The following is a 26263-nucleotide window of genomic DNA, read 5'->3' as shown; positions in this document are numbered from 1 at the left end:
CTCAGATGTAAATAAAGCATTGCCGACATAAAACCAAAGGAGCCGCTGATCGAAGGAAGTGAAAGCACTGCATTTGTCAACAATACAACGATTATACGAACATACATCGAACTTTAAGTGCAGATACAACGTAATAAATTAATGAGGATATTGTGGAATCGATATGGCGATGGAATGTTGAATTTATTCGTGAGCGAAAATGGCCGAGGCTGAAGTAACGAAATGTGAAGAAAAACGCTGCAGTGGCAGCATTGAGGAGCGACTACAAATCAATGGCAAAATACACGAGGTTACGTTGACAGAGGAATCTTTGAGTTGGAAATTGTTTCAAAATAATTCGTCACAGAGTGAGTGTGTTGACTATTATATGTATTATTCTGTTAAATTTAAGCTTAACCCTAACCCTACCCGTGTTTTTTGCTATCGGAAGGAAAGAAGAAACGAAAAAGGAGAGAAGATGAAGAAAAAAGTCACTCAATCATGGGCTGGCACCCCCGGGATTCGAACCTCGAACCCCTCGCATGCCACGCAGAAGATCCCCAGCATGTAGCCACACAGGTGACGTTGGCCCGGCCAACGATTCCCTGGGTATATATGACTTGGGCTGATTGCGTCATCAAGTCCTGTGGAATGCATGCACTTACACGCAGAGTGGTTTTAATAGTGAGCTTTAGCGAGACCTAGTTGGGTTAGGGTTAAGGCAGCTGTGTACTCTAGACATTGTTTCATTCGCAAAATTGAGTTTTTTTGATATGTTTGTACTTTGTTATGTTTTTTATAAATACATGTACAAGGAATGAAAATCCAGATTTGTAAACTCCAACTGCAATATTTTAAGGATTTTATTTCACTATTCCACTCGTGTTTGAAATTGAAAAGGAAAGAAAATCTTTGTTGTACCAGCAGGGTACACGCGCGCAACAACGCATCGCGTTGCGTATCACACAATTTGTTAACGCACAAATACGCTACGCATATGCAACGCTTATCTGCATGCGCGGCGCATCTTATGGAAACACCACGGAAGCACTGATTTCACAAAAACCTAGTGGTCAAATGGCTCCGTTTTAGCTGATAAAATGTGGGGTTTTTTTCAAGTTCTTTCCCCGATTTAAATATCAAGTTATGAATGGATTTCGCTCAAACTTCTCAAGGGGCTGTGGATTTACCCGATGTTCACGTAATATAAGGTACAAAAACGAAAACTGCCGCATTCTCCTGTGAGGTTCGATGAAAGTGCAAAATGTAATCACTTTTTAACTTCAACAGCCTTTATTTCAATGTTCATTTTCTCGGTAAAATGACGATTTAGGTACACAATAACTCAATAAATACAGCATCTATAGATAAGCAATTATGCTCATCATAAAAAGCATGATCGACTTCAGAAACGGTTTTCTCATTTTTTTATTATTTGGTCTATTTCCGATTTTAAGCATCATTTTGTGCAAATAGGCGTTTGTGAATTTTAAAAAGTTCAATTTGATGCCTTATGGTCAATATCTCGAAAAATAAGGCCCATATCAAAAAAATCAAAAAAACGTTTTTGGAATGGAGCCTCAAGATTGAGCTAAAAACAAAATAAAATATTTTGGAAAAAGTGTTTTTTGTTATGATGTACCTAACAAATATTGCCAAAAACTCACTTTTTGTGATTTTCTTCATAATTGTTGTTTTTACCCCAAATCTGTATTAAATTTATATTAAGATTTATTGATGTCTTGCCTTCATAAAAATGTATACTTTTGTATGTCTTGCGCGAATAACTAGGAAAAACATGCATAAACCCTAACCCTACCCGTGGTTTTTTTTGCTATCGGAAGGGAAAGAAGAAACGAAAAAGGAGAGAAGATGAAGAAAAAAGTGGGCCTTGGCACCCCCGGGATTCGAACGAAAATCTGAGGACTAGTCCAGTATAATATGAAACTACTAGTACCGTACTATGGGTCTCTTGGTCAAGTCACAGACAGATGGCATGAATAGAGAAAAAAGTTAGGAGAAAAACCCTTGATCAAGGTTAGAATGATGTTGATCATTCTCTCTGACCCTCGGTCCCGCTCTCGGTCGGGCATGTTGCCGTCAGTCTTGTTCCATTCAGTGGCAGTGCACTTACCCACTTCTCACTCGCACGTAGTGTCAAAGGGGACACCCTCGCGAAATTTGTAAGCCTTTCAGTTCAATTCCAATTTTCTATACCATTCAGCAAATTACTTCAGCAGTGTCTGTCTCGACGCCTGCCCTGACCCCTCGCGTAAAAGAGCAATGTCATGCGTTGCTACGCAGTTTGACCAGGGAATGAGTGGTGGATGGCAATGTGATGATGATGTGATTGATTCCAATGCATTTGCAGAACCCCACTTCCATACAAGGCATTAGCCAGAGGTGCATCTTTAGGGTGTCCAAAATGGTCAAAATACCCTACAAAATCAGGGTGTCCACTTCCTATTTGACACTCCATTTAAAAAATAATCAGAATTTTAGGGTGTCCAAATTGAAAACAGGGCATCCAAATGACACCTGGACGCCCTCCTATAGCCTTCCCTCAATGATATACGCCATAAACTGCGCCAAATTTACAGACCGCTGGTCAAAGTTCTCTTCTGAAAACTACATATAAGCACAAATAATACCAATTTGCCTTGTCTTTGATAATTATTTTGAAATTGAACTTTTCATTAGGTGGAGGCACCTATTATTTTAGCGTACCGTAACTTAATAGCTTTGGAATTTGGATATTTAATTATTTTCTTTATTTTCACCCGGGTAAGTCGGGTGGAAAATAATTTAATGTCCAAAGCTAAAGACAGCGCCTCCGCCTACTGTGGAATTGTGTGTGAATGTAGTCTGTAACTTAAACAAACTGTGTAGACTCTCTTACTTGTTTATATAAGAACATGAAGAATCCATAAAATAAACAGTCACAGAGCTACATGTACAATTTAAAAGGTCTATCAAAATTCTGTCCCGCCACAAACGGGAATTTTGGCTCTGGCCCAATAGGTATTTATTTTATAGTGCAGTTTTGTGATTTTCCCCATTGAGAGCAACGGTAAAGTGTCCCTTGACACTTGTGTTCGAGGGGGCTAGATGGAACAGCAAAATCTCTACAAAAGCAGCCAGTGGGAAGAAGCGATCTATCGCAAGTGACGTCATGCCGACCGACAGAATATTGATGATCCCTTTCTTAATGTTTGTTCAATTTTTCTTACTTGGTACTTGGTTGATAATGATATCCTCCTGAGTGTGAGGAGCTCAATGATTTAACTGCAATGTACTTTACAATGTATATTACATTGTAGCTGTAGTAGTGACAAAATCAGAGATATTTAAAGAAAATAATCATAATTGTCTTTATAGCGCTGAATTTGTTTCTGAGCACATCAAAGTCTGGGGAATGTTTTCTCATTTTTGTCAAAATATTCGTTTTTTAAAAACAAAAATATATAACCCTGCAGACGGAGACCTCGACGGAGACAAGGAAACACAAGGAATGCAAATCTTTTGGCAAACTTAATATTGACCATCAGGATAGGCAATAATTTTATTTTCATATAATCTGTAAAGATTCCAGCCATTATAGCATAAAAGCACAGGGTTTGCGCACAACCCTAGAAAACCAGACAAAATGGGGGATTCCAACGCAAGAGCAAAAAGGATCAACCCAATTTCTATTCGTCAGCAACCACCCGACTGAGGAATCTGAATCCCAATCTCAAAACACAATCAAAAGAGGATTCCAGAATGCAAGTAAAAATACTCAATTCTACAGCGTACACTCGACTGGAGAACACAGAATCCAAACTGAGTGAAAGAAGGCTAAAGCGAGTGCTTTTCCCAGCACCACGGCATTTGTGACCGGAGATATATTCACTACAACCCAAGAAAAAGGAATTATTATGGCTGAAAACTTTCCCGCTATCAAATTTTTCATTCAATGATTAGTGCATACAATCAATTGCCCCACTTCCCAGGAACTGAAGCCTCGAGGTGATGGACCTGGAAGTTACAGTGATTGAAAGAATGAATGTGATTATGAAATATGGATACATAATATTAACTACTATCTATGACTCTTCCTCTATGGAAAAACATAATTAATTTGAGATTTCTTAGCTCTTGATTGATATGCTTTTCTTCTAGATGAAGATTCACTTCCTAAAGGTGGTACTACACTCCCTGATAAAATGTGTGACTAATTTTGCATTTTTCTCAAAAAATAACTACACACTGGTAACAAAAGTTATGTATTATAGGGGCAAGGAATCCAATAATATTACTTCACTGAGAAATTCCATTGATTCAAGACAAGTGGTTAAATGTTAAGATTGAAGGTACATCCTAGCAGTACCTCTTATATGTACCGCCTGTCTTGAGTCACTGAAATTCCAGTGTAGTAACTGGATTTCTTGCCCCTATGCATAACTTTTGTTACCAGTGTGTTATTACTTTTTGAGAAAAATGCAAAAATAGTCACAAATTTATTAAGGGGTGTAGTATTTTGAAGATGAAGTTATAGCGCTATGTTTTAAGCTAACATTTATAAAAGATAATGCTATATTTAGCATTATATTTAGGGGGCCACATGAAAATTTCAAACCCACACCTGGAATTACTTTTTCTGCCAGGATTGTTCCTTCTGCAAAACGATTTTCAAAACTTTTTGAATCGCCTGAATCGGACAATCCGTTGCGAAGACCGAAGATACAGGCTTCTAAAGATTCACAAAATTGCCCATTTTTAGGAAAATCCTGATACTTATACATAGAACTACCCACCTTCAATGTTGATACAAATACAAATTGCAAATTGCATTAATCTACCGATTATGCGAAACACAAAAACCCTCTCACACAGAGATTTTCCTGACCTGTCCCTAAGACCGACCTATCGGCGCCCTTTGAGTTGAGCGCATGCGTAACGATCCCTGTTCAAAATTTTTGTCACCGCCCAAGAAAGACGTGTTGCTTATGAGCTCCGGACGGTCGTGCTAGCTGGCGAACGATTTTGTGTACTAAAAACAGCCGTGTATTGCAATCGGAAGGATAGCAGTTATAGCGGAGAGTGTTAAGTATCATGGGGCACTTTTAAACTGATTAAACTATCGGGATGTGTCCTTTAGTCGAATTTTTTCGATTCCCGCGATCGCCCAAAACATGGCGGTCGCTAATCTAAGATACGCCCTTTGTTACCGTGTGATTGCCTAGCTTTTGGAAGGCATTGCTAGAGCGTCCGCTGTATAGTTTAATCACACAATTTATTCTATATATGATATCCGTAACTTGTTATACTCATATAGCGTTTTCCCTGTTGTTCTTGGCAGTTGTTAGAATTAGACTAGTGACAACATACCAGAGACGTACAGTAGGTGAAAGTTGTGTGATGGTGGATTGCTACTATCAGTGAAGCTATATCGAAGTCGAGTGACGGGTTTTTATAGTCATATTTTATAGAGATATATTCTATATAATCTCTATTTTGTGCCGCTTCTCTGTGTAGATTGAATAAAATTTAATCGAAATCTAATTACCATAATAAAGATTATACCATCTTGCTAGTACTTTGAAGTGACCTGTATCCTATTATGTCTTCCCGTCGATGTGCTAAGTGCCCATCACCGGTTCCTGGCTGGGACCCTCATTTACTTTGTTATGTTCATCGTGAGTGTTCAAGCGTTCCGCCAGATGTACCATATGTATAGGGATTTCAGAGGAGCAGTTTGACGCTTTGGAGCGAGGGCAGCAGTTGGGAATTAGACCATCCAAGCAGAGACCTTCAAAAGGTGGTAAGTCGGGTAAGTTAGTTGAGAAACGTAGCGTGATAGCAAAGGAGGCCGCTACCGCTTAAGTTAGGCGGCAAGGGGCTACCGATGCTAGGGCTCCTGCCCTTTTCTCTGGTTCAGGTTCCCCCGGGAATCCTGAATTGGGGTCTAAAGGCTCAGACACGAGTAGGGGTGCGACTGTAGTGCCACAGAAAATGTCAGAGTTGGGACCAGCAGTTAGTACAGGTGCGCAAGTGCCGGGAACACAGCTGGTCTCGATACAATGAACCCAGTTATGAGTACAGGGGAAACCCCAGGAAAGTGCAGGGTTCATCGAACTTACTCATGAGTACAGGGGTCACCCCCCGGAAAGTGGTTGGTTCCAAAGATCTACCCATTAGTACAGGGGTGAATAACCCCCGGAAAATAGGAGGATCTGATACTGGTTCTCTCGCTAGTAAACAGTCTGTTCTGTTGAACACGGGGGTGCCAGCATCTAGTGTTGCCACCAGTAAGGGAGCGATCCCGAAAGTGACAAGGGACCCACTAGGCTTAGTTCGGAGTACAGGGGGAAACCTCTCGAAAGAAACGGAGCCAGTGGTAGACCCAATTTCTAGTAACGGGGTCCCCGTGAACGAGACTAGATCAGTAATGAAAGGATCGGTAGATGCGGAAGGTGCTACCTCGAGCCTATCATTGGCACCCCGTTACATGCAACCCGGGATATCCAGGGTAGCGTGGACATGGGCGAGCCCCCTGATAAGTTATTATCATCAGGTATTGATCCGACTGCTCAAGTTACTCATGAGCGGTCTCAAGAGGATGTTCATCCTTTTGATAGTCGATCACCTAGGGTCATGCTTGATGGGTCGAATTATTCAATGATGAATAACTCCCCAAGTACACTACATCAAGTGTTCAATCAAGCAGCGCTGACCTCGGATTCTCCCAATACGGTCGATAATCCTCGAGGTTATACTAGTGTTTATCAATCAACTAGTCAGCAGGGACCCAGCGGTCATTCAACTTTCCCGCAAGGTCGAGAGTTGCCAACCATGCTAACCGCGCCCAATCCCAACTTGTATACTACTGTACCACAGACCGGACAGTGGCAACAAGCATGGGGGTGCCAGGAGTTGGTATACCCGTTAATCAAGGGAATTTCCCCAATGCTGGGCCGTGGATGAATCCGCAGCAATGTGGGGATGTGTTCCTCCTTGGTTTAACCCGCAGATGTTCGGACTTGGACAGACTCAAGTTCAGAATACTGGGGTACTTCGGGTAGGGAACGTAGAGCACCTAGGTCGGTACCAGTGCGACAGCAGCCGAGTAGGCGGTCGACACCGATAACGGTAACTAGCGAGCCTACGTTCCCAGTGACACCTAATGCATCGCAAGGTGCAGGCGTGTCCTCCCCTTCAGTTGGCGTTATGTCGGGTCTCCTATCAGGTTACACTGAGGGATCGACCATGACAAACACTTCTGAAACACAGGAGTCTGAATCACAGATCGGTGTTGGGTCGGATTCAGATACCAGTGAGGGTGAGGAAGACTCTGGCGAGGAGGGAACGTCACAGGAGATGACGTCATTTCCTCCGGCCCGTACTGAGGGCGCAAGTGAGTCAACGTCTAGTGGGGTAGATTCTATACCACCCGGTTTTCCGAAGGAGACCCCGGACACGTTACGTCGTCTAGCTCGTAACTTAGACTTGACGTATGGTCCTGAGGTAACCGAGGAGACACCAAGCGTCCTTCTAGGAGGCTTGGGGGTAGGTAGTGGACTACACACATTATCTGGTGTCACTCTTCCTGCCGAAATACTTGGCTATTGGCAGGCTCTTGATAAGAAAGGAGATCATCGTGGATCCTTGTCTTATAGAGGGCCGACCTCACGGAAAACGTTCCGTGTGTCTGAGAAGGACTATAACGGAATGTTCCGGTGCCCAGGTATAGAAGGGGACGTTGCTAAGTTCTTACCTCACCAAGTGAATAAGAACCACCCACAATCGTTCTCCCCATATTGGGAGGAACAATTAAAGTCGGTGGATAATTCTCTCAGAGTATCTACCAGACTTTCAGCCTTTTCTTCTTTGTTGACCTCGAGTGTAGGTCATCAAGTGAAGGAGCTGTGTGGGGAGGATTCCGATCTTTATCGGGATTGTGAGCTAGCGGCAAAGCTTTCCTCTACTATCATGGAGGAATCTATGCTACTGACTCACAGAGCAGTCCTACTTAGGCGGGAGAACGCTTGTGCCTCGTTGAATCTCGTTTTCAACAAAGACTTGTCAGAAAAGTTGAAAGAGACTCCGGTGGCACAAGCCTCACTCTTTGGTGATGGGTTTTGTTCAGTGGTTGATGCACTCGCAACTAAACTCACCCAAGAGAGAGCTCTGCAGGAAAAGACTTCGTCTTTAACCAAGAAAGGCAAGTCTAGGAAGAGGAGGTCAAGAGGTCATGCCAAAGTCAAGGTGACCGGACAAGCCTCTTCCAATGTGACGCCACAAGCTCAAGCACCTGCCAGCGCCGCCTCTTCCGCCCTCGGGGTAAGAAGAGAGCAGGCACAGGAGCGGGCGGCAATCCTCCAAGAGCAAAGTACGCTCATGGGGGAAAGTCGTCTCGTGCCTGAGGGCACGGGCGGCCGCGTGTTCACCTTTACTGGTGAACCCTCCACCAGGGGTTTCCCCACAGGTGGGCGGCCGCTTACAGACATACGCCTGGGCATGGGAAACCATCAGCCCGGCTCATGGGTGCTTGGGGTAGTGAGCAGGGGTTATCAGTTAGAGTTTACCACAACCCCTCCGTCGCAGAACCTGCAGAGGGAGACAAGATTACCAGCCTCTCTAGTTCAGAGGCAGGTACTGCTCTCCGAAGTTTCAAATCTACTTCAGAAAAATGCCATAGTCCCAGTCTTCCCCCCCCCTTTCAAGGGGGGGTTTTGGTCGAGCTTCTTTCTGGCTCCCAAAAAGACTGGAGACTGGCGTCCCATCCTGAATCTCAAACCATTGAACAAATATATCAAACCACGAAGATTCAGGATGGAGACTCTGGCAACTGTTCTGACATGTCCAATCAAAGATTGTTGGGCAACGTCAATAGATTTGAAAGATGCGTACCTTCATGTACCCATCCACCCGAACGACCAGAAATGGCTCAAGTTCAGGGTGAAAGACCAGACATACATGTTTCGATGTCTTCCATTCGGTCTTTCCACAGCCCCACGGGTCTTTACTCGTATAGTAAAGACAGTGGCGGCTTATCTCAGACGAAAGGGCGTCAATCTGTGCGTTTACCTTGACGACTGGCTGATATACAGTCGGTCGCGGGTAGAGGCTCTACACCATATAAAAATGGTTCCAGAGACCGTGACGAGTTTGGGTTTTGTGATAAATGTGAAGAAATCAAACTTCGTCCCGACACAGATCCCCCAGTTTCTGGGGGCCCGTCTGCACTTATCGGAGGGCCTGGCCAGGCCCTCTCCGGAGAGAATTATGAACATAATACAATGCGTCAAGATTCTCAGTGCAGAAAGTCACGCTCCAGCCACTGCTTGGCTAAGAGTGTTAGGACTCATGGCCAGTCTAGTAGACCTGGTGCCGAATTGTCGTATGCATATGAGACCAATTCAGCTGCACCTACTGGCGTTTACAGACCCAGTTGCCACTCAGTTTACAGGATGGTTCCAATGTCGGAACTGATCCGCGACAAACTCAAGTGGTGGTCCACGACGGCCAGCCTGAACATAGGGGTCAGATGTCCTGCCCCGCTCCCTCAGCTTACCATCACGACGGACGCGTCGAAGATGGGCTGGGGGTCATATTCAGGATCAGGCGGCTTCGGGCCTGTGGTCCCCAACGGAAGCCAAGTCTCACATCAACTTGTTAGAACTCTGGGCGGTAGAAAGAACGATCCAGGCGTGCGAAGATCAGTTGATGGGTTGCAAGTTCATAGTGCAGTCGGACAATTCGACGGTGGTAGCATACATCAACAAACAAGGAGGTACAAAATCTCCCCTGTTGTGCATGCACACTCTTCGCTTGTTGAAGAAGTGTCACCATCGAGGAATGTCACTCAAGGCTATCCACATAGCCGGGTCACAAACATTCTAGCGGACGACCTCTCTCGAGGTCGAGTGCGAGGCCCGACAGAATGGGCACTGTCTCCTCAGGTGGTCCAAACCATCTTCCGAGTAATGTTTTATCCGACAGTGGATCTGTTTGCATCAGCAAGCAACCACCAACTACCAGTATATTGCTCCAGGATGCGAGATCCAAGAGCACTGGCGGTAGACGCACTACACTTGAACTGGGGAGGAATGACGGCCTCACGCATTTCCTCCAATTTAAGCTGCTACAGAGAGTAATACAGAAAATAGCCAGCGAAGATTGCAACATAATACTCATAGCACCCTTTTGGCCAAGGCATCTATGGTTTCGGCCCATGGTGAACCTTCTCATAGGTACACCTCGGTTTCTTCCACAGTTACCAGACCTCCTGAGACAGCAGGATCTGGAGACAGTGGTGCCGACCATTCAGCTGGGTCATCTGAGGTTAACTGCATGGCCGTTATCAGGCAACGCTGCGAGGAGAGCGGCTTTTCACAAAAAGCTGCTAACCTCATCGCCGACGGTAGAAGACTCAACACTCGGAATCTATTCTGGACGCTGGGTCGATACTACAAGTGGTGCGAAAAGACAAATTGCTCTCCTGCCAGAGCAACTCAGTCTCAGATAGCCGACTTCCTCACACGGAAGTGTTCGACTCTGGCTTACAGGTAGCCACAGTTAGCAACTATAAATCGGCTATCGCAGCGCTCCATAGGGGATTTGAGGACGGATCAACTCTATATAAGAATGACTACATCCGTCTTCTCCTCAATGGCATGTACAATTCTCGAGAAGATAGACTATGGTGCCCTGTGCGGGCTATCGAACACTATATTTATAGGACCAGTAATATTAGGGGATCGACTGACCAACTTTTTATAACCCATGCTAAACCTAACAAGGCAGCTTCGAAACAGACACTAGCACGATGGTTGGTTTCGCTCATAGTAGATGCTAAAGCGTTCAAGGAACATGTGCCCCTCGGCACATTCTACTAGAGCAGTTTCAGGCTCGTGGGCATTTCAGAAAGGGGTCACTCTGAACGAGATTTGCGAAACTATATCTTGGAGCACCGCCTCTCGTTTACTGATACATATCTGCGTAATGTCGGAGAGGATTTACTCCAGGGTCAAGTTCGCTAAAAAGCAGTCTTGACGAGGACTTCGACTAACAGACAATAAGGGTAAGATAACAATTAGCATTAATGTCTTAATCATTGATTGTCTAACCTTATTTGTTTTCAGGAATGACCAGGTCGTAAGTGTATTGAATAACTTTACTTGTAGACATTCTTGAAATCCTATTGTCTTTTTTAGTCTATGTTTTGCTTTTTAAGCAATTCTTGTTTTTGCTTTTCAAGCAATTTCAGGGTTTTTGCTTTTTATGCAATCTTCTTGGTATCTTGCTTTTTAAGCAAAATGGGATTTTCCTGACCTCGCGTCTAAATAACAGACCGCACCTCTACCACCTATTAGCGGTGCTAGTCAATGTTAATGCAATTTGTATTTGTATCAACATTGAAGGTGGGTAGTTCTATGTATAAGTATGAGTAAAACAAGAGTGTTTTTTCATACTAATAATAGAAGTCTACCCACCTGAATATGTTGATCCCGCCTCCTTAACCCCTTGCGGTATGTTATTTCTCTGGGCGGTGGGGAGTGAACAGGGATCGTTGCGCATGCGCTCAACTCAAAGGCGCCGATAGGTCGGTCTTAGGGACAGGTCAGGAAAATCTCTGTGTGAGAGGGTTTTTGTGTTTCGCATAATCGGTAGATTAATGCAATTTGCAATTTGTATTTGTATCAACATATTCAGGTGGGTAGACTTCTATTATTAGTATGAAAAAACACTCTTGTTTTACTCATTTTGTTATAAATTTGCATATATTAATACTAGACTGATAATTGTGGGAATAAAGCTAAAGAAGGCATGAGATGTATTGTTTTTTGTTTGTGTTCTTTTCTCATGAAAAGCTAACTGAAATGTTTTTATTCTGACCAATTGTTTTTATGTTGTCTCAAAAATTAGGGTAAAAAAGTGATAAATTTGAGATAAAAAATAAATCTGACATCACCATGGGATTCCTTTTAGGCCTACTCATTTCCTTTCCAGAAATGTAGGTATTTTATAGGGCCTACTTTGGACATACAATTCAGAAATAATGATGCTGGTTATTCTGGTCTAAATTACGTACCATGATCGGATAAGATATCAAACATTTGTGTAAAGAAAAAAGAAAATAAAGTAGTTTGAACATGCTCAAGGTAGACTGTGAAATGAGAAAAATTGCATGTCACAATTGCAAAAATGTTCATATCCTCAAGCAAGAAAAAGTGCCTAACTCAAAAATGGGTGTCATGTTTTCATGGTTTTAACAGGTTCAACTAGTATTGTTTATTTTTGGTAAAGAATAACAAAATTTTAAAAATTTGACAGAGCTGCAGAAAGTTCACTTTTTCAGTATAGTCAATCAATTGAAAATAAATGGGTGAACATCCAACATGACATTCAAAATCAAAAGAGTCTGTTCTGAATACCTCAGTACACTGATCCTAAATCCTGTTTTCCTGATCTTTCCTGACCCACCTTGGCCCACAGCAAGGCTGCACTAGGATCCACAGCATACTCATCTATCAGGGGAACAGTTCTTAAACCCCAATACATTTGTACATTCATTGAATGACCTTTGAAGATTTGGGTACAAAAACACATATTCTGCAACTTGAGGTCAAATTTTGTACTATGATTATGTTTTTGAGGTTATTGAACTATATCATTGGGATGAGGCTCTTGTGGGCCATAGTGTTGGCAACTCCCACACTGCAGTTCAACAAACTTTCCTTTTTATCAAGTTTCATGCTTGAGTTGTGATTTGAACTCTTTCCAACTTTTAGACTGTGTATTATTTTGTCCTGTAAAAATTTCAAATAAAAAAGGCTCTAAAATCCCCCAAAAAAAAACATTATCAACCACAAACATTGAAATTGATAAATACACCAGAGTATGTAAATGTTCCACTGGCCCCTCCACCAGCCATGTTATAAAAGATGACATTTTCTGTGGTACAAAAAATTCCAGTGAAATTACACAGCAGCAGCATCACACTTGATGACAGTTCAGCTATGAGGTGAACAAACTTCCTACTACTGTATAGTAGGGATATTTTGTCAGGTTTATATTTTCATGTTTTCTGTGGCAGAACTGTGAATTTAAAAGCCAACAAAAATATTATTTTACCTGTAGTCTTTAATAATGTGTGGCCTTTTGTATGGCAAATTTAGGAAACTGCAAAATTGAACAGTTCAAATCACCAATAAAGTACATGTAATGCCATGAAAATATACCTTGCTATAATTGTGTGATTTGTGTCCCTGACAGGTCAACAAACTTTCATTGAAAGGTTTCCAATGTTGAAAAGAAAAATCAACTGATATATTGATTTATCATTTTGGAAGAACAACACAGGGCAGTGAATATCCTGCGTCTTTGTTGATGAGTTGCCATTGTTGGCTTCATGCACAAAAAGATTTATAAATAGCAAGGAAGTGAAATAAGAAATACTTTCGCGTATTAATTCTTGTTCCAAAACACCCTCTTTTTATTTATTTCTCTCGAGCTCCCTTTTTCTCTCCTTTTTTTTTCATTTTTTTGTTTTCTCTTCGGTTTCCACCCTCCCTCTCTCTGCCCTTTATATTTTCTTTCCTTTGTTTGTTTCTTTCTGTATGTCTTTCATTCTTTCTCTCTCCACTCTCTCTCCCTTCCTTCCTTCCTTCCTTCCTTCCTTCTTTCTTTCTTTCTCTCTTTCTTGATTGATTGATTGATTGATTGACCATTGGTTTACTATGGGACATGAATTTGTCACATTCCTGTCATACCGTAAAACCTCGTCTACAAGCATATAGTGTTTTTGATGAAAGCTAAATCAATACGATACTACCGTGAATATGCCAATACAATAGATTGGTCTTAGAATAATACTTGTTTGTATATGCTTGAATCTGTAATTTATATATGCCAATACCGGTACAATAGATTGGTCTTAGAATAATACTTGTTTGTATATGCTTGAATCTGTAATTTATTTGCTCAAATTCCATAATGGCGCCTGGATTAATTTAGTTTTCATCAGAAGCACTCTATATGCTTGTAGACGAGGTTTTACGGTATATCAATGTATCACTTTGATATCACTCATGTATGAGGCTTTATATGCGATACATGTTAAATAATTATGTTCCAGCAAACTGGTCATGGCAATGTTGGCGCCAAGATCTGTGATGTACAATCATGCACTACAAATAGCACACCAAATATTCAAGTTATGTTGGACCATCCTAACACATCAGCACTGCAAGTATTTAAAAGTGAAGTTTCAAATTAGTGGCTCTTGAAGATTTTCAACATGGGAGGGGGGCTGACAAAACCAAATTTCTTTGACATGACGACCTGTTTTTTTTTGGGGGGGGGTGCCCAAGAGGAGTCAGAAAATTTGATTCAAGCCCATACCCAAATAATAGGGGGGGGGGGGCGAACTCCTGTCTCCCGCTATTCTTTGGAACCTTCAACTCAAGGACAGTAGTGATGTCATTGCTTTTCCGCGGTTGCACTGCAAGTGTGCCAACATTAGGCCCTTCGCACTTGATTATTAGTTTCCTGTTGAAGATTTTGAAAGAGGGACGAGGTGACTTTTAATTATTAATTATTAATTATCTTTTATTTTCTTTATTTAGTTTGAATTATTACAAGCAACTATTGACTCGTTTTGACTTAGAGCGGGCATTTAATTATTTCACAACAATATTTGATTTTATAAATAAGTGAAGGTGGAGTTGTACTCTTTGTTCATTCATCATTATTGTTGATATTATTATAGTCAGAAAATGGCAAGTAGAAGTATAGTTGAAAGTTATTTTAAAGGAGAAAATTAGAAATAAAAATAAAATAATTAATTATTTTGAGATTTTCAATTTTGGACGCGGGCGGTAAACAGGAAACTAATAATCAAGTGCGAAGGGCCTTACCCCCTTGTTACGTGTGCGTGTACGCTCTGCGCAATTAATTTTACATGCACAATTCCATACTGCGACCAGCCAAATATGAACCTACGTCACTACCAAGCTTGAGACGAACCAATGTATAGCCCCCTGTTTCCGGAGTTACCAACTTTATCATTTCAAATGTATAGCTTTAAGTAGTATTCTGAAAATTATGGAGTCTTCATCATTTTATTGTTTCAATGTTTGCCTTCTCAAGTAAGAAATAACTCCCGTACTTTACTTATGAACAATAAATGGCAATTATATTAATATCTATATCATAGAAACTTTTCCATGATGAAGTATTTTTCCATGATTTCTCTGCCTCTCTTACTCTGTTACCATGGTTACTAAACAGGGTTTGTCAACTTGGTCCATAATATGTGACAGGTTTTATTTATGATGCCCTCAGTCTGTCAATTTCAGGTTGAGGACCAATAAACATGTGTAAGTTTTGTGTTGAAATCTCAGGAACTGATTCTGCTTAGTTGCCTACAAGTTAACCTTTTGACCTGCGTCTGAAATTTGGTATAGTGTATAGAACATTCAACAAGCAATCCTTATTATAGTGGTGCTGGTGGGCAAACTCTTTGGTGTGTTGTAATTTGCGCTGTGGTTCGCAACACTTAAATAGTGTAGCTTTTTTGTCTAATTATTAAGAAACATCACACTTATGATGTGCAGTTGGGAGACAGCAAAGAATTGTAAGGCATCAGACAGCAACCAAAATAACATGTTCTACGAGCCTGACCAACCCAGAGTTTGCATTTTGTAGATTTCTGTTTGATAACTGCATGAAAAAAGTGGTCCTTTTTTGGCTGAATTGGATCGAGGGATGAGAAAGAGTACGTAGGTCAGGCGGCAGGAAATACAATTTTTTTTTGTTCAGACTTAAGGTTGTATAAAATTAATTTTTTGTTGCTGATGTTTTAGATCTTTCACAAATATTACTTGTAAGACTTATCTAATTAATTTACGAAAGCTTTACAGAAATACAGATAAAAAATATTAGAGAGCAAAGATTTTTGTGGTACTTGTGGGTGTTTATCCCTTAGAATCTCACATTTGAAAAAAGGAAAGAAAAAGGAGGCCCTTTCCTCAAGCACTTTGGAAAAAAACGAAAACTACTGACTGCTAATATTACTTCCATCCCTTATCAATTTATGAAAATCCTTTGTACAAGAACTAAGAAAATAATTCCATATGGCCTAATATACATATTACCAACATTTATTCATTTTTTTGAAAAGAGTGCTCAATCTCAAAAAGGAAGAGCATAAAATTTCAAATAGATCTTCTGGAATAGAAGTTGTTACTCTGAGTTTCACACCGCAAGGCGATTGTCAGACAATACAACATTTGCAATGTATGTATAAAAGTATATCAGAATACTATAGCAAAGATTATCTATTTTGAAGTTTTATGTTTATTTTTTGTTTCTTTCTTTCTTTTTCCTCATCATCCAGGAATAGTTAACCATCATTTGAAACTGAGCGAGGTGATCACTGCAGAATTTGGCACCAAGGGTCATGTTATAGACAAACAAGAAGAGAGTAACGAGAAAGGACCGGAAGGAACAGAGGGATATCAACGAATACAGAAAACAAATTCATTAAAGGAAGAATCTACAAGCTTCACAGGTTGGTGCACAAAGACAACGTTGTTGTAATGTTAAGGGGTGTCACATCTATCAGGACAAAGTTTTTAAGCCCAATACATTTGTACATTCATTGCATGACCTTTGAAATTTGAGTACAAAAACTCATACTCTGCAACTTGAGGTCAAATTTTGCACTATGATTGTTTAATTGAGGTTATTGGACTATGCCATTGGGATGAGGCCATAGTGGCCAAGCTTTTTGCTTGGCGGAAGTTGGCGACATGTCAGGAAAAAATCAATCCTGACGTCGACAAGTTGTTGACAAAGACAACAAATCAGATCAACCAAATACATACCGCGAAATGTAGGCATTGTCACCTGTGGGGGTTGACGCTAAGTCAGGTTTGTGTGAGCAAACTCAAAAATAGCGCTAGCGTACACAACAGAAACCTTGCACGTATAATGAGCGATGTCACCAGGTCTGAACGCTGTACCGGCGTCAGCTGAATTCAAGTACGCTTAGAGGGCACAGGCATGGAACTTTCCAATCTATACTAATCTATGATCACATTAAGCAACGGTCTTGACCACCAAAAACGGTGATCATCACAAAAGTATAAACAAAGTATATAACAAAGTAGACACTTTCTAGAACTTGTTCATCCATCGCAATCATAATTATTGTGTGATGCTGGATCATGCTGCAACATGCCTAGTAAACTCTATCTTTTTTCCCTTCTTGCTTGTCGACTGATATTGTTGACTATCGGGAAAATTTGTCTTGTCAACAACATTGACGATAAAGATCAGTCATAAGATCATCATTATTTACCATGAAGTAACTTCCAGGTATAAAAAAAAGTAATAATTAATTATAAGATGACAATGACATTGATTGGTGGATTATAGACTTCATTTGTAGTGGTAAGTTACCGATTTGATTCCGTGTTAAGGAACTGAAATTAATTTGGCCTTTATTGATGTATTGCTTTGTCGACAACTTGCCAAGGTGGGATCTTGAGATTTGACGATTGTCAACAAGGAAAGTTCTACTCGACAACAGCCCTAGCTATGACTTCTCAAATCGATGTAACCACCAAGAGATCTTGAGTTCTGTATGTTTTTTTATGGTTTTGTCTTTTTTTGTTTTCACTGATAAGAAGAATCTGAATTATTGTTTTTTCTTTTTTTTTTTGTAGTATTTGCAGTAAAAAGAAGTAGGAGGCGGAAATGGCGGGTGCAGAAGATCAAATTCCATTGTCCTGATGTACAGTCATGTAAACAATGGGTTGCTTCCATCAAACAAACTATTGCCAAACAAGGTAGGCACTGTGAATCCTCATCAGACATGAGGCTTGGATGGACATTCAAATGTAAAAAAAAACATCAAAAGAAATACTAGCAATCGGAAGGAAAAAAAAAAGATCACACCTGTGGCGTATTCCTCATCAATCGAGGTGTTTCAATGTGTTGAAAAATAACAATGTTTTTTCCAACATTGATTTGTCAATGTTTTCAGTCTATTATTACATTGACAACATTGCAATCATCAAATTGTGAATGTTCTTGACAAATTGTGAATGTTCTCTCCTCGCCTCGCCTCTTAAATTGTACTTTTCTGACACTTTGTATTTTTCTTGATTTTAAAAATAAAAGGGGACAAGATTACAACCAAATCAGGGAAATCGTTGTATGTCATTACTAATAAAAGTAACTGAGAGTAAATAACTGGTAAAACTCTGAAGTACAGATTTCAATTATATTATATCTCAAACAGTCATTTTGTTGACTTGGTGCTCATTATGTTAGAGCAGTTTGCAAATTTTCAATGTAGTCAATGTTTTTATTTCAATGTCAATGTTCAATGTTTTATTGAACATCAAAACAGCATAACCATGTGTATGCCTTACTTGACTTGTTTACTCCACTAATGATGTACGTACACATTGAGAACAAGAATACTTATGAATAATATTTTTTGAGTGATTGTTTCCTTCCAAAATGTAGCAATGAATTTTATGTGCTGAAGGCAATATTTGTGAATATAATGTACCGTAATGTTTCAAGTGATGTTGATTGTTTGAATTAATGGATTGTTTTATTTTAAAAAATGCTCATTATTTGCTTTTTTTTACCCCCAGAAACCCAAAGACCAAAAAGGTTAATAGTGTTCATCAACCCAGTTGGGGGCAAAGGTCAAGCGAAGGAAATATATTACAATAAAGTAGCGCAACTATTTGAATTAGCGGGAATACAAACTGAAATCACAGGTGAGTGTTCAGTAGCATTTTATTTTCCAAAGGAAGAGAAAGTATCTGCTAACAATTAAGAACACAGATACTTCATTTTCAGTCATGGCACTACGGCCCCCCCAATCAGGACAAAAAATCACAGAAAATAAACTATTTTGGCAAATTTTGGGTGAAAAACGCTCAAGTTTAGAAATTTTTCTGATTTTGTCCCTCTCACTTTGCTCCCCAATGCCCTTCTGAAAAGAATTTCTGCTCTGCCCATATTTTTCTGTGGGATGACAGTCAGAACAGCTGTCAAGCAAAATGAGTCTTTATCACTAACAGTATGAAATTATACCGTAATTCATTGCAGTCTGAAACATGACAATTATCACATTTCTGGAACTTCAATTTTGATGGGGTTGTATGTGTAGTGGCTTATTTACAGTGGCTGATGGGGCATTGTATGGGGCATGCAATTATGTACAATGTAGGACTTGCAAATTCAATGTCCAGATTAACTGAAACTGAAACTTTAGATAGAAATAAGCATTTTCCATGGCTATTGAATCATACATGTACTGTGAAAAGAGGATGCTAAAAGCACAGAATATGCCCTCTGTTTAAAGGATCAGATAGCAACGTTTGCACAGTATTTTTGTGGGACCTGAGAGCACATGAGACACACCAAATTGCATTCTGAATATGAGGAATGTCCTTCTGATATCAAAGAATTTAGATTTTTTTTTTTTTAATTCGCGATGTACAAATTTTATGGCAAATTGAGTGATATTTTGACATTTAACAGTCCTGTTAAATATAAAAAATACCAATTTTTTTAATAATTTGCCATCAAATTTGTATTATATCGCGAATTATAAAAAAATCAAAATTATTTGATATAGAAGGACATTTCTCGTATTCAGAAAGCAATTTGGTGTGTCTGATGTGCTCTCAGGTCCCACAAAAATACTGTGCAAACATTGCTATCCAATTCCTTAATGTAGCCTTTTAAATGGGCAAGATGAAAAAATTCAATTTGATATGATATATGGTGTGCCAAATGAATTAGCTTGTAGCATATGGCCCTATTAGTTGGTTCAAAGAAAATAAATTTTCAGTGCTATGCACCTGGAATGCCTCTTTTCATTTTCATACATGATATAACAATTTACAGTTATGGCAGCACAGCTGATAATATTGGCTTACAGCAATTATGTTACATATACATATGTACATATACCAGGGTTATTCCAGTTGAAATCCATACACCCTCTATGAAAGACATGGCCTTGCATAATGTAACTGGATTTTTACATTGTTCATCCTAATGTGTTTCAGGGTTTTTCGGTCAGAGGTGCCTTATGTCTTAACCCCATGGACACTACCAGGGCTGGAAAAAAATGAATGTTTCCCTGGAAGATGGTCAAAATTTCCCTTCAAAAGACAAAATTCCCTCCAAATTCTTATGTATTTCTCTGATTAAGACCTCAATTTCCCTTTAAACTTCCAGATTTCCCGGGAAGGAGCTTCCTACTTTTCACATATTTTCCAGGCATGGACAATACTGGTCATCTAAGAGCATTTCTGATTGGTTGATAACTTGAAATGCTTATTTCTATTGCCAATTATGATTAGGCTTTAAACTATTTATGGTCAAACTTGCATTTGCAGATTATGATCTTTTTAATACGCTCCTTGATTGGTTCAAAATTGGACATAATATTCATTTTGGCCAATCAGCAGGTACTTCTCATGGGGTTAAGGTGCCCTATGTGTTGCCTGCCCTCGCCCACTGATAAGGAGGCACCCAGCTTAGCTCAGCCTGTAGGGTTATGTAGGATTCAGGGCTGTTAGGGTGGCGACAACTCTCTAGTCCGAAGGTTCCCTAGTCCGAAGGCTCCTTAGTCCGAAGGTTCCCTAGTCCGGAGGCTCCTTAGTCAGAAGGTTCACCAGTCCAAACACGTAATTTACCATTCGCTAGTCCGAATTCTGAAAAAAGGTTCACTAACTAGTCCGAATATCAGGTTCTCTAGTCCGAGGGTTCACTAGTCCAAATAATAAATAAGGTTCTCTAGTCAAAATATAGAATAAGGCTCGCTAACCCTAACCCTAAACCCTAACCCTTATTCTATATTTGGACTAGAGAACCTTCGGATTAGCGAACTTAATTTGGTTTTCGGACTAACGACTCTTCGGACTTGAGAACCTTTGGAATAGCGAGTGCTGCGACTCTTCGGACTAGAGAGAAGTCTCGGTTAGTGTGCTGAAGAGGAGGGTGGTTGTGTGCCTGCAACATGGGTGTGGCAAGAGGCAACAAAGGGAGGGCTGTTGAGGGTGACCGGGAGGTGCTATGGGTCAGAGCAGGGTTGCTGGTTGTCAGTTATGGGATGCTTCTTTCAGGGAATATACCTCTGAGATAATCGCACTAGTGGTATATGAATTATGATATATTATTTTGTTCTTTTTCCACAGTAACAGAAACCTCAGGTTATGCCAAAGATTATGTAATAGGATGGCAGGTAGAAAAAGTAGACGGGTAAGTCTATCATCAATTCAAGTTTGAGGAATCACTATAATTCAAGACTAAAAAGACGCAAACTAGTCACTGTCACTCAAACTGCGCCCCCATGACCCTTGATTGGTTAGAAGCGTTTAAAACTAAAAAGGAAGGTGGATTCATCGGGTGCCTTCATCGGGAAAAAGGAATTGGCGAAAACTTTGGCAAAAAATTAAAGTATACAAGGCAAAAGACAACTTCTCTAGGCATTGTTGCCATGGTGCCTTCTTGTGGGAAAGAAAAATTAGCCAGTTGGAAATTACAGCTGATTGTCAGGGGTTTATTCATACAAAAGATTAGGAAAGGGGTAGATCCTGGCTGTGAAGGTTATCTTGATGTAGGCAGATCATGGTACTCCGCCTGTGTGTCCCTAAATGATTATGGGAGATGTGTTTCTCTTGAACTTGGTCCTATGAGAGCAAATAAAGCAGTGGTTTTCAATAGGCAGCCTGCGGGCTATATCCAGCTTGCATAAGAAATGCAGATTTCTTGGCTTTCAAGCAGGCACCTTTGAAATATGTTGGTCCTTTATGGCCCTTAAATATTTGTAATTGGGAATCCCAGATATAGAGGCCCAGAGTTCTATCAATGGTCTTGAGGACAAACTTGGTGTAAAGATGATTTTGATTTAAACGTTTTTGATTTTCATGAACGTTGGTGTAAAGATATTAATATACAAAACAAGGCTTACCTTAAATCAAGATATATCTATCTTTATATTATGTTGAACCTGAATTGTCCATACCTCCAGGGCCCAGGTCATTCTTGCAGTTGGCTTATCGATTTTTATGTATTGTGGTTATGTCCTACATGTACACTGTGGTCCAAGGATTTGAGGACAGAGATTTGCGATGGGTCTAAAAGGATTTATAGTAACATTTTGTATTAAACGCTAATGTAAATCTTTGACCCTTGATCTTCATTAATCAGGATTGTGTGTGTGGGTGGAGACGGAACTTTCGCAGAGGTTGTCAACGGCCTGTTGATCAGGACGCAGAAATCTGAAGCTATTGATGTCAATGATGTTCACGCTACACTGATTCCACCCAATCTTAGAGTAGGGGTCATCCCGGCAGGTAAGGAAGAAATATCCCCTTTACTCTGTCTTTCTTATCGTGTTTAGTAATTCGATCTCATCTTACGTTGATTCCACCCAATCTTAGAGTAGGGGTCATTCCGGCAGGTAAGAGTGTCTTTTCTAATGGGCAATATACGTGAGGCAATCAAATGAATTTTTATGCCTCCACCTCGTTGCAATGTCCGTCCTTCCGTGCTTCCGTCCGGATGCTATATCTCGGGCATGGATGGGCGGATTGACTTCAGATTTTCAGGATAGGTGGGTCATGGTCAGAAACTCTGGCTACTTTTTTTTGGGTGAGGTTCAAGGTCATATACTGAGGTCAAAGGTCATTTGAGGTCTGGGAGCCCATTTTCCTTATTTACCTCTTTTCTCGGAGACTAGGGGTCGCACGTTCCTCAAACTTGGTGGGTGGGTGCATCTTGACCCCAAGCAGAACAAGTTTGTATTGGTTAGTGGGTCAAGGTCACCTGAGGTCATGCAGGGGTCATTTGAGGTCAAATTAGCAAAACTGTCATATGGCCATGAAACGTGGTGGGTACAGTCAACATTTAGAGCCAAATTTTTGGAAGGTCATTACGGGTCATCCAAGGTCATTCAGGGGTCATCTGAGTTCAAAATAGTAAAAACTGTTGGATGGGCATGAAACTTGGTGGGTACAGTCAACATTTAGAGCCAAATTTTTGGGAGGTCATTTTGGGGTCACCCAGGGGTCATTTGAGGTCAAATTAGTAAAAACTGTCATACGTGCATGAAACTTGGTGGGTACAATCAACATTTAGAGCCAAATTTTTGGAAGGTCATTTCCTCAAAATGTCCGTCACATATTTGAGAAGGCTATTTCTCGGAAGTGGTATGGCATGTTGTGATGCACTTTGGTGGAATACAATTGTTATGCAGTAGATGTCGGCGTAATATATGCAAATGAAGTACTAGCTAATTTGCATAATGTACAGTGATGGGACTTGGTGAAAAGGTGTATAGGGGTCAGGAAATTCTATGCTTTTTTGAAAGGTCATTTTGGGATCATCTTAGGTCAAATTCTAATATTTGTCCCATGGGCATGAAACTTGGTGGGTATTGTTACCATTTATAGCCAACATTTTTGAAGGTCATCCAGGGTCACCCAGGAGTCATTGGAAGGTTGTTTTGGGGTCATCCAGGTGTCATCTAAGGTCAAATTCAGTCTCCTCTTTTAGGCTTGAAGCTTTGTATCAACTTGTGAGTGCCACATCGCTCCCTTTGGTGGAGGCATCTCGGTCGACGCTATGCGTTGAAAACCGCGACATCCGAGAACCGCGGTCCATATAGTTCTAATGCAAATTTATTGAGTGAATCTGTACATAGTAAATTCACTGGCCATTTTCTCTTATCATGAGCTACTGTTCAGTTTACATGAAACAACATTTATATGGCAATACGAAATGCTGCACACAGAGTCATATATGGATCGTAAAACAGCTAAAAATAGTAGAACATACTTTTTTGTTCTTTCATCATAGCCCTTTGATAATTTATGACATTTGAAAACTGCAGTGAAAATATGCACATTTTTATGCCTCCACCGGAGGTATTATGTTTCCTGGTTGTCCGTCCATCCATCCATCCGTCCGTCTGTCCATCTGTCCGTCCGTCCGAGCTTGTGGGTGCAATTTCTCGGAACTGGTAAGATGTACAGTGATGCAATTTGGTGGAGGGATGGTCATTGGCGGTTTTCAAATTCCAGTAGGTTTGGTTAGTGGGTCAAGGTCATCTAGGGGTCATCTGAGGTCAAATTAGCAAAAACCGTCGTATGGGCATGAACCTTGGTGGGTACTGTAAACATGGGCATATGAACCTTGGTGGGTACTGTAAACATTTAGAACCAAATTTTTTTTAAGGTCATTTTGGGGTCATCCGGGTCACCCAGGGGTCATCTGAGGTCAAATTACTAAAACTGTCAGATGGGCATGAAACCTGGTGGGTACAGTCAACATTTAGAGCCAATTTTTTGGAAGGTCATTTTGGGGTCATCCAGGGGTCAGCTGAGGTCAAATTAGTAAATACTGTCGTATGGGCATGATACTGGGTGGGTACAGTCAACATTTAGAGTCAAATTTTTGGGCGCTCATTTTGGGGTCATCCGGGGTCACACAGGGGTCATCTGAGGTCAAATTACTAAAAACTCGTATGGGCATGAAACTTGGTGGGTACAGTCAACATTTAAAGTTTAATTTTTTGAAGGTCATTTTAGGGTCATCCAGGTTCACACAGGGGTCATCTGAGGTCAAATGACTAAAAAACTGTCGTATGGGCATGAAACCAGGTGGGTACTGTACAGTCATCTTTCATTTGTTACACTTTTCCTAAAAACCTACACTGAGTTCCTAGTGAAATTGCACCAGTTAAAATGATACGCGTCAAGGTGGAGGCATTGCGGCCGACGAAAGCGTCGAGAACCGCGCAAGTCGAGAACCGCTCTAGTTAGCTTAAGTTTCTGTACATAATATTGAGTACTATCTATTAGCAATGCTATTTTGATTGTAGAAAGCCAATTCCCAGGGCGAGTTGGTAAGCACAATTTTTGCAAATGTTATACCGACTGGTAGAAATTGCTGATCTTAAATCGCTTTGTATTGGTTGATATTTTTGTTTTACAATTTGATGGTGGTTAATTTTAACGGGCCTTGTGGGGATTTTTTTTAGCTACATGAAATTCAAGCAGTCATTTCTTAGGTGCAGTGGATTGCTTTTGATTGAATGTTTTTTAAAATATTTCAGACGTTTTTAAGATGTTCACAGATTTTAAATCTTTCAGATTTTTGAAGCTTACTGTAATTTTTAGAATCATTTAGCCACTTCCAGAAATTAAAACAAAAATCCTGACCGACTGACCCGCCCATATTTTTTTGTAGATAAGGGGCAGGTTTTTTTGGGGTTTTTTTGCCTTACCATTGGCCAGCTGAGCAATTTGCCTCATAAACATTAATGAATTTTCCCTCAAGCAACTTAAAATAATATTTAAAAAAAGCAGGTAGTCAAAGTAGATGTCTTTTTTTAAATAATTATTCATTAAAATACCAGGAATTAAACCAGGAAGTGATGTCTGACTGATCATGTATGTAAAATATTAAGTGCAGTTTACATTCATTGCTTTATTTTTATTTCAACTGTCAATAACAATTGCACAGACAATATGGTGGCGATTTAATCAACCGTATCAACACGGATGCGTTACAGCATTGTAGATACAGTGGTACCTGTACCTTGTTTTTAAAGACAATATTGTCAGGGCCTCAGAATTTATTTTGCGTTCGCAGGATTTTGTGTTGTCAGGTCTTCAGAATATATGAAATAATATGTGCCCATCCACCACAAACTGGTCGTAAAGTTGGCATTTTCCATTTTGAGATACAATCAAAAACAGTATATGGATTTCTATGTAAAATATATTAGGAATTTCACCTTGGATGAACCATAACTTCGCTTCCAGATGTCCGATGAAGCTGGTTGAGGTGTCATTTTAAAGCTGAAAGTGCATTCTTTCAAAATCTGCAATAAACAGAAAATGATCTAAAGCCGACTTTACTACCACTTTGTGGTGGATGGTCACATATATACTTGGGGCTTGAAAAGCAGTTTGTGTAAATCAGGAATTTTGTGTTAACAGATTTAGTTTTAACAAGATTTTTACAATTATATATATTTCATTTTGTAAATTACACATTTTCCAACCTTCTTATGCAGTATGAGGGTTGTCCATTCATAGTTAGTTTATTTTGTGCAATTCTTTTAAACATGTTAAATATTGCAAACTGCTTACCCAGAACAAAAGCCTGCAGAGTGAAACTCAGAGTTAATTACTATTCTGTATTTGCTGTCATTTTTGTGTGGGTTTTATTTTTTATGAATTTTGCG

General features: G+C 40.2%; 1 protein-coding gene across 1 annotated transcript in view; it reads left to right on the top strand.

Annotated features, from left to right (window-relative positions):
• The window catches only part of LOC140139753 (ceramide kinase-like), a 47735-nt gene continuing 21472 nt past the window's right edge, over window positions 1-26263 (top strand). The window contains 6 exon segments of the mRNA XM_072161461.1: window positions 1-347; window positions 16364-16537; window positions 17697-17819; window positions 18639-18767; window positions 21204-21267; window positions 22219-22364. Coding sequence (XP_072017562.1) covers window positions 200-347; window positions 16364-16537; window positions 17697-17819; window positions 18639-18767; window positions 21204-21267; window positions 22219-22364 — 784 coding nt within the window. The 5' untranslated portion in view covers window positions 1-199.

This window comes from Amphiura filiformis, chromosome 18 (assembly GCF_039555335.1).
Source record: "Amphiura filiformis chromosome 18, Afil_fr2py, whole genome shotgun sequence".
In the NCBI taxonomy this organism is placed as follows: domain Eukaryota; kingdom Metazoa; phylum Echinodermata; class Ophiuroidea; order Amphilepidida; family Amphiuridae; genus Amphiura; species Amphiura filiformis.
Note: the sequence above shows the minus strand (reverse complement) of the source record. Positions and strands in the feature narration are given on the sequence as shown.